General features: G+C 32.3%; 1 protein-coding gene across 1 annotated transcript in view; it reads left to right on the plus strand.

The window, feature by feature from the left end:
* Positions 1-7552, plus strand: part of LOC106470921 (ceramide synthase 1-like) — a 30481-nt gene extending 22929 nt beyond the window's left edge. Inside the window, exon 7 of the mRNA XM_013931498.2 lies at positions 5721-7552. Within this exon, the coding sequence (XP_013786952.1) occupies positions 5721-5838 (118 nt within the window). The 3' untranslated portion in view covers positions 5839-7552. The remainder of the gene's footprint in view (positions 1-5720) is intronic.
* The last annotated feature ends 2540 nt before the right edge of the window (positions 7553-10092 follow it).

Consider the following 10092-nt stretch of genomic DNA (forward strand, 5'->3'; position numbering starts at 1 on the left):
TGATTCAAACTACAGCACACTGTAAAAACATTCAGTGATTCAAACTACAGCACACTGTAAAAACATTCAGTGATTCAAACTACAGCACGCTGTTAAAACATTCAGTGGTTCAAACTACAGTACGCTGTTAAAACATTCAATGATTCAAACTACAGCACATTATAAAAACATTCAGTGATTCAAACTACAGCACACTATAAAAACATTCAGTGATTCAAACTACAGCACACTATAAAAACATTCAGTGATTCAAACTACAGTACGCTGTTAAAACATTCAATGATTCAAACTACAGCACACTATAAAAACATTCAGTGATTCAAACTACAGCACACTGTAAAAACATTCAGTGATTCAAACTACAGCACGCTGTTAAAACATTCAGTGATTGAAACTGCAGCACACTATAAAACTATTCAGTGATTTAAACTACAGCACCTGTTAAGACATTCAGTGATTCAAACTACAGCACGCTGTTAAAACATTCAGTGATTCAAACTACAGCACACTATAAAAACATTCAGTGGTTCAAACTACAGCACGCTGTTAAAACGTTCATTGTTTCAAAGTAACCTACAAAGTTAACACATAGTGTTTCAAATTAGACTTAATTCCACTCTTAGAAACAATAACTGACAGAAACGGTTGACTACAGAGAAGTGACAAATTATCATGAAGACTAGCTTGAAAAAAATATTAATCCTATCCAAATAACGTTCATTTAACTCTAGCCTATTTCCATAAATATGTTCACAGAAGGGCATTTTTAAAATTAAACGTCTCTTCTCGCAGAAACAAAAACTAAGTCATTGAATTCTTGAAAATAACGTTTCTCTGATCTGTAAACTTCAAGCAACCAGTGGATAATGGTGTATTGATTGAAAATATGTTAGCATATTAGGGTTAAGCAAGTTCACTCTTTAGATTTAAGATTCAATTGAAACCCCTTTCAATATTCGTGTACATTGTAAAATGACCTACAATAAGTCGTATTGTTTTGAAAATTGTTTTTCTTTTGGTACAATGCAAGATAAAATTTTTATTAAAAATTTCAGCCGGGCCACTGTGTTACTGACACTACTTGGCTGAACTTTTCATGATGAACTATCGACGGGCCACTGTGTTACTGAAAACATAACAAAGCTATGTAAATAACTTATCTACAATAAGAATGAACCAATGTATATATAAAGATATGTAAAGATCCTTATGACACAATTGGGGTAAATGTAGCCCCTTCTTTTTTCCTTGCAACAAGGGACTAGGAGAAGCTAATAAAGGACACGTTCGAACCAATTCCATCTTGTGGACCATAGAAATTTTCTTATCTAAGTCTTCACACCTTTATACAACTTTCTATTTTCTAGGTATGATCTTTGTTTGGGTGGTCCCATATCGCTGCTCTGTTTTAAGCTGTAATTTTCTCTCCCCCCCCCCCCAAAAAAGGCCTGCTCTTAATTACAATATTTTATGTGAAGAAACTTATTTTTTAACAAATTTGACCAGCTCATCTGCAGGATAAAGCATTTAAATTACAATGAAATATAAGGTATTGTTGATTAGTAGTGCTGCCATCTGTTTGAAAATATTAGTACTAGTTTTAACAACTTTACAGGGTGCTGAAGCAAAAAACAAAACAAAAAATTATCGGTATGATATTAATTCTCAGAAGTTACGAGTGCAAATAAAGCAGAATATGTTATAATTTGTCAAACACTCGCAATATACAGTTCCTACGAGGCATTTCGCTTCATACCAGAGCTCATCAGAATGACTAGGATATTAAATTACTTTGTATGCGATGGTAAAGAGCTAAGACTTGTGTAGACGTTAGGATAGTGGCACCACAACATTTAGAACAATAACTATTTGATTTGGCTGTGGACTTGTTTAATTTTTTAAAAATGTAATTCTTAGTTCTTCTGCACTTTAACTTAAACTGTTTTGTGGTTCATTTGTTTAGTTTCCCATTTCTTCCGAGAAAGTTTTAAACTTGGAAATAATTATTTTTCGAAGTCAACGAAGCTTTGGTTTCTAAAACCACTGCTTCTAGAACGTGACTATAAGTTACTGAAACGTCGTTACTATATAAAAAATAAAATTTTAAAGGTGGTATTGATCGCAGATTTATGCTAATTCTGTATCTATGATCTTTTATTCAAAAAAAAAAAAAATGTAGCTATGAATACGTATTATACTATTGAATAATAAGCTTGGGTGACCACTGGTCAAACTTCTCGAATCTACCAATTTTTTCTCTTCCCTGAAATACGTTCATATTCGTTGTTTTCAATATTATTGTATTTTTAAACTTTGGTAAAACGTGTTATTTTCTATCGGTATTGAAACAAACTTATGATCGTTTAGGTTATTTACGGTCTTAATTAGTGTACGAACTTTTAGTAACGAAGTATGATCAGTTGTATATTCTTTGGGTTTGAAGTTGGTAGGTAACAAATGTACTAGCCTTATTGTAGATTATGTAATATTTCAATACGGTATATTTTGTGTGTATTATGTAACACATTCGTGTACCTCACTTGTTAATGATTCTTTGCATCGTCGATGTTCATTTTGTACACTAGAAGCTTTCATAATGATGCAAATATAAGTTGGTCCAATACTTTGAAAGGTACAGACACATTTAAGTTGGTGACGAGTTGTTATTGGTAAGTCATGTTTAATTTCTGTTCCTAAAAAATTCTCACCTGATAACTCTGAAGGTAACAGAAAGTGATGATAATTTGGGGACTTGAGGGTTTAATGTCAAAACTTCTCTCTTTTAAACGCTTGCTCGTGTCTTATCTCCTGAAGATCGTTCCTAATCTTTAGAGAAATAATTACCAATTAATTCCCCCACCCTCCAGAAACACTCGCAAATCTTCTGTAGTACATATACAGTTTTCTACTTAAGTTTTAGATGCCGTTTTTAATAAGATGGTTTGTCCATTAACGTCTGACAACTCGTTTATATACGAGCACACAGACACTTCTGGTTTGTATCCGTATCCCCTGTCCATTGTTTGTATGTTCGACGCAAACGTGTAAACGTACAGAAGTGATTAAACAACTTTTCAAACGCCCCCTATCTTTTTCTGTATATGACACTGTATAACGATTGGTGGACTCTCAAAGGATGCAATGGAACATTATATAGAAATTTTCCATAATGCCTCAAATGAACAACTTTTGTCTGTTTCTAGCGATTAACACAAAGTCGTTATCTGAAGGAGGTGCTGTGTGATGATCTGGTAAAGTTTTTTAATAAACAAACTAAATATGTTAAAGCTTTAATTGTACATTATCTTTATTTTAGTTGTGCTTAGCGTAGTTTTTTTTTTTAATTTAAACAATTTACAATAAAATCGCCTTTGTATTTTGCACTGTGTTACCACGATTTGTAAACATGTATTTTTATGTTATTTGCGATTGAAAGAGAAATAATAAATATATTGTTGATCTAATCCTTTCTTCAATGTCATATTTTACTTGTTTCAAATATTATTTTGAAAATAAACTTCCATTGTTGTATACGAAAACTTGTGGGTGTGTTCGTTTCCTGTTGATTCTGTAGTTCGATCGTAATTATTATTGTCTGTTATATAATTGTTCACTAGAAATCCGTCCATACTTAATGATGTGAGAGAAAAAGACGACTTTACTCTAATTCTGTTAATGTGGTGTCAGGTTTTAACGTATGTATGGGCCAGATTCTTTACAGTAGGTGTCTGTGACTTGTTGGCGATTAAATTTCAACAATAAACAAACAGCACACAGTCCACTTGTTTTAAAATAATATATTAAAACAGGTCAAACGTATATAGAGATGTTCGATACGCAATTAATCACCATAGTTGTATCCAGAGCTATAAATAATTCCTTTTTTGTTGTTGTCAAAGTCCACACAGACTGGTTCAATTACTTCAGAACACAATTGACGAGACAAATTATTTCTTATCTACTCTGTTATTACAATACAGTCTGTGATAATTTCACTTTAAACATCGCCACTATACACTTTATGGCTAAACTCAATCTTGCCGCCTAGTTCTAACTAACTCTATAACTCGAGCTACATTTGGTATGCGTATTTATAGCGTGACTGAGGCCTAGAATGTACTACACACTTCGAGATTTTATGATGCAATAATACTCAATCGAACCAATGGGAAAACTTGTAAGGTTCTAGTAACATGACGTAATAATACAATCGCTATTCATCACAGTTACGTAAACAAACCTGCGATAAACTATCTAAAAAATACCTATATTTAACACTCGTGCTATACTTCATCTACAAGGGATAAACAGCCAGGTCAGTGACTCCGAGCCGTATTCCTTTATTTTACAATTTTTAATTCCAAAATTAAACTATTTAGTTTGGAAGCAAGTACTATTGCAGTTTATATATATCACCGGTAGATGGTGCCACTGACAAAATTTTCTCAAAATCAAGTACGTTCTAATGCGTATTGATCACGTGAATAGGTTGTTAATTGTTAAGCGCAAAGCAAGACAACGAACGGGCTATCTGTGCTCTGCCAACCGCAGGTACCTAAACCCAATTTTTAGTCTCATGAGCCTTCAGACTTATCGGTGGATTAGATAGATAGATAGATAAAAGCAACCTGTCCCAAGTATTCAAGAAACAGTAATAATACTACTAATAAAAGGTAATAACCATTTATATATAGAGAGAAAGAATGATCAAACATTAGTTTTGTGATCGTAGAGTGCTTCCCTACGATCTTTTGTGATTCTAAAACATTTCTTCAACTTAACAATAGCTTTAATTTCCCTAAAGAATTTTGATATCATATCCTCAAGAGTAAAAACAAAAACGAGTTTTTTTGGCATAACGAAGGATAAAATCTTTATTAAAAGTTCAGCCAAGTAGACCTTCATTTTTCTGGGGGGGTGGATATCACACCTTTACATGGATGGTGCTTATAATGTTATGTGGCTTCATTTTTCTGGGGATACGTACAACGTTTGACCGCTAGTGTGGTGTTCCTACGTTAGAGTACGTACAACGTTTGACCGCTAGTGTGATGTTCCTACGTTGGAGTACGTACAACGTTTGACCACTAATTTTCGTTGATGTTCCTACGTTGGAGTACGTACAACGTTTGACCACTAATTTTCGTTGATGTTTGTCATTGAAACACTCCATGCACACTGTAGGCTGCCCATCACAATTCTTGAACTATTATCATCCACAGTAGGGAATATTTTATCTGATGTCCCTTTTTTTACGACCGTAAAATTGTGAAGTATTCATAATTCTTCTAAAAAAAACATTGATGGTTCACTCGAGAGAGCTGTCAATGGAGTCCTTCGGTCGTAAAACTTAACGTAAAGTCATAAAATTAGTAGTATCTAAGACACTTAACAATGAGGGTTAAATTAAGCAGTGAAAATGTTAAGTTGTACAGCTGCTTGGTTCTGTGATATTTTTGTCTAAGTGGGAAGATTAGTATGTTGGTCTTGTCTCAGTTTCTATTTGAAAATATTAAAATTTTTAGAACTGTAATGAAACATACAAAAGTTGATTTGTAGTAGTTGACATTTTTTAATTGTTAGAAACAATTTCAACTTGTTTTTATAAACCTGTTTAAAAACAACCAAAGATAAAAGTAAATCATAAATCACGTGAAACTTATTTTTCAGATATATATATATGTGTGCAATGGTAATGTTTTTTCTCTTCTCCTGCATAGAGATATCTGCCATAATGTACAGTCCGATCCTCACTTCGTCTCTTCTGTCCGATCACGAAAGCTCGTGCAGACAAAGACCGTACTTGCTAATGGAAAAGCAGTTAAAGCTGGGCATTAAGCAGTCTTTCTTTTCGTTTTCTTCCTGTTATTAGTATTTTTTGTAGTTTTAATGAATGAATGAATGGGTGATTTCAAGCAATCTCCTCTTTTCTCTTCCAAACAAACAGTGTATTTGTTTCATCCTTTGGTTCGTGTAATTTTAAGATTATAAAGCCACTGGAATCCAGATTTTGTGAGTAATGGAGGGGGGTGGGAAGAGCAGTTTTATGATTAGCAGTACGTATCCAATCACTTCTGTATTGCATTTTATCGTGTGATTTATAAAACCAATCATTATCAACATTTTTATGGGTTATGTATGTATCTTTTTTTTTTCTGTATGCCATTACTCATTTTGGGTGATTATATAGCACCACCAGTGTAGAAATGTGAAAACTTCCTCTTTCAATTCTTCCCAATGTGGGGGAGAAAAAACTTGCAATCTGCGTACATAAAGGCGACTAAAAACAAGTTATTGCTTTTTAAGAAATTAACTAAGCACTAGTTTCAATGCACATGTCTTTAAGGGTTCTATTCTAAATACTCTGACATGTGGTATTGAAACACTAGCCAGATAATATACAAAATGTGTGCATTATGGAATTTTTTTTTCCTCCTTGAGAGCAGTGTGTGTGTGTGTGATTCACATTATGTCATGTAACTGATAATTTGAGACAGGATCTTACCTCGGACTAAATAGCAGCTTCATTGTTATGTATATCTTTTAAAAGTTGGTGCTGTTTTATTGTTTACAGTTTACATTATATAACCAATATTATCCTGCCAGTAACAAAGTAGATTGCTTACATGGACAATACAAATTTATATTTTTATCCAAAATGTACGTTTTTAAATATTTCATCTGTATGATAATAAGTGTTTGTCCTTTTTATTTTTTGTTGTTTAATTTCAGAAATATTATACCAAAAAAAAAGTTGCTTGTCTAATGTTTATAAACAAAGTAAACATTTATAAAGATTTGTATGTATAATTTTTAAATTCTTGAGACTAACGTGGTCATAGGAAATGAATTTTATGCCTTCCATGTAAGTTAATTATGTGCAGGTAGTGTAAAGTTTATATATAGTAATTAGACGTCAATTAATCTGCTGAAAATGAGTAGATGATTGCTTGAAACGTATTCTGAACTAAATATTTTCTTCTGTCTTTCATTTAACCTTTCGAAAAGTACTCGCACGTATTTAATATTGTAGTGATATAAAAGAAATAATGTCCAATCGATGACTCGGCCACGTAAGTTACTCCATATATTGATGTTTAAATAAGTGAAATACTATAATATTCAGAAAAGGAGATACAGTTCTTATTACATAGAATCTGATGCAAATATTAAAGGATTTGTATTTAAGGAAATGAAATAACAAAGCTTGTTTTGTGTCCTCGTAATGGATGGAACATTGTCTTAGAAGTAAAATAACCATGGTATAAAACCTACAAATCTGAGTTCCTTAAAATGTTTACTATTTTTAAGTGGTTGCCAATAATTTTAAATTTGTCATTTGTATCAATTGACAAAGTTCTATAAAATTAAATTAAAAACTTTAAACTGTCGGAAATCCTTTTTATGTCTAGGGTAAGCTGAACTTTATAACATTTGTGAAACTGAAATGACTTTGGTTTAATGGTCCTATGTGATTTTTCACCCACTATTTAAAGGTGGTTTTGTTTCTTAATTAAAATGAGATGTCTGATTTGTCTCTTTTTTATTTTTCTTTCTGTATCTGTGTCTATTTCTAAGTACGATTCGTGCATTGATAACTATTAGTATGGCTAAGTTCTCACATTAAATGTTCCGTCTGTCTTTTTATGCACAGGAATTATTCAATTTTCCAATGTCATTTTTATAGATAACCTTTCTTCAGCAATATTAATTATGAAAACTGTTTAGCATTGTATATATATTCTTGTGTAAAACGTACATGACTTCCCTGCTTAAGAAAATGAAAAGTAGTTAACATTGTCTCTTACTTGTATTCACACATCAAATTCTGTAAATATTAATTTGGTCCACTTTAATTTTTACTTTTCTGCACCTTAAAATCCCGAGATTTTATGACAGTTGTAATTACATTAATGTGAGGAATAGCTGGGGACTTTATGCTCTGAACAATCTTGTAACATTTTAATTTCTTGTTTACTTTTTGAATTATTAAAACATATTTCATTCACTAACAACAAGACAAAAATCGATAATCTCAAATCTAGTCGTATAATCTTGATTTCTTACCAGAAAATTTCTTATTGTTCAAAGCACAAACTGTTTAATTATTTTATCATTTAAATGAGAGACGGAATTTTTGTAATGGCCGTGTTTTTCTAAGAAGGGAAAACAAAAACTGGACCCGTGATATTTTTTTCTAAGCTTATGTTGGAATATTCATTGTTTTAGTTTTGAGATTGTGAGGTAATCACGATCTTTTGACTAGAGAATAAAACTGTGCTGTTGGAACTTCTTAAAATTCTGTTAGCTTCTTCTGAAAACACGACTTTTCTCGCAACTCCAGTTCCTAACTATTATAAATTTTATGAAGATTTAAAAGTTCTAGCTGCTTTTATTTTTCTAATTGGAAATAATTTAATATAAACATAAGCAGAAAAATTATCTAATTAAATATTACTTGTGAACAAGTTGTTTTTTTTATTGCAGCATAAATTTCTTTTTTTCAACCATTCTTCTGTAATGTGAAAAATATTTAAAACATCATACAAACCATGAAATGTTAAGAGAAATTACAAGCGAAAGAGGGAGATTTTTTTTTTTTTTTCAAAGTTAGATTAGTAACAAATCTAAATATTTTTTAACGTGATAAGATTGGATAATTCTTATATATTTTTTTACCATTGGGAAATAGAGACGAGAACTATTTTTATACCAAGTACTAATGAGAATGTGAATAAATGCCTTTCACGTGATTAGTCATGTGTTATTTAAATTGATGTGATAATGGAGAGATTTTCCGCTAATAATTATGAGATAAGGTTTTTAAAAAAAAAATATTTTTTTGCTTCATCACTGATGATTTGATTAGTTTGTAATCTGGTTTTATTTGAGAACAGCTTTTGTTATGACTTTTTTTTGGTGTCAAAATATGTGTGTTTGTAGTTATCTTTTGATTTTCTAATCAGCCCTGTGGCTTAGTGGTTAGTACCCCCGATTGTGGACCCCGAGGATCAATGATTTTTGCCTGCTGCTGCTGATCCCCTCAAAAACAAGCACTCCTCACCTTGAGGATGTAGGTGTGTTATAAGAGTGATAGTCAAATTCCATTATTCAATTAGAGTAGCCCAAGAGTTACTGGTGGGTGTTTTTGACTTGCTGCCTTCCTTCTAGTATATTTAAATTAAGATATTATTAGTGTGTGTGTGTGTGTGTGTGTATTGCTTTGTGGAAGTGTCTGAAACAACTCGTTCTTCAACAGTCCAAACTATTTATGTAAATCAAGGAAATCGTTAGAACTCGATGATATTATAAATAAATACTTTGATATTAAACTAAAGAAACCTGTAACAGTGGTTGTTACAGTGAGTTGAATATTTTAGTGTTGTTTCAATATTTACAAACTTTGAAAAACTTGTTACTTTGAAGCTCTTGTCCCATCTAATAATTTTGTACTCGTTATTGGTTCTCAGTCATAACTTGAAATTTAGGCCTAAGCTTTCCTTTGTTTTTAATTACTCATAGCTTGAGTAGTTTAGTGGAGTTTAAACCAGTTCCTGGTTTTCTGCTTTGTGTAAGACTTAACAAACATTAGGACTTCATACGTGATCAAAATGTAGGAACCATTGTTGACCTTATTTAATGTGTAGTGTCAACACGAAAGCAATTAATGATTGTTTGTTTTTTATCATATATCCTCATGCACACCCACACCACCCTATGGTTCAAAACTAAGCTTGAAGGCTTTTAATGCTACAGTTTGGGACTCTGTTCTTGTAGTGAGCACTGTATAGATAGCTCATTGTATAGCTTAACAATAGCTAATGTTAAAGAAGCAATATAGTAAATGTGCTTTGACCAAATTAGCCATGTTCAATAAAGGGACCATCCATGTCAAGATGTGATATCAACCCCCTGAAAATTTAAGCAATATAACATTATAAGCCCCATCCATGTAAAGGTTTTATCTACCCCCCCCTCCAACGTAGGAACACCACACTAGTGGTCAAACGTTGTACGTACTCCAACGTAGGAACACCACACTAGTGGTCAAACGTTGTACGTACTCCAACGTAGGAACACCACTCTAGCGGT

The sequence above is a fragment of the Limulus polyphemus genome, unplaced genomic scaffold, assembly GCF_000517525.1.
Source record: "Limulus polyphemus unplaced genomic scaffold, Limulus_polyphemus-2.1.2 Scaffold4296, whole genome shotgun sequence".
NCBI lineage: Eukaryota > Metazoa > Arthropoda > Merostomata > Xiphosura > Limulidae > Limulus > Limulus polyphemus.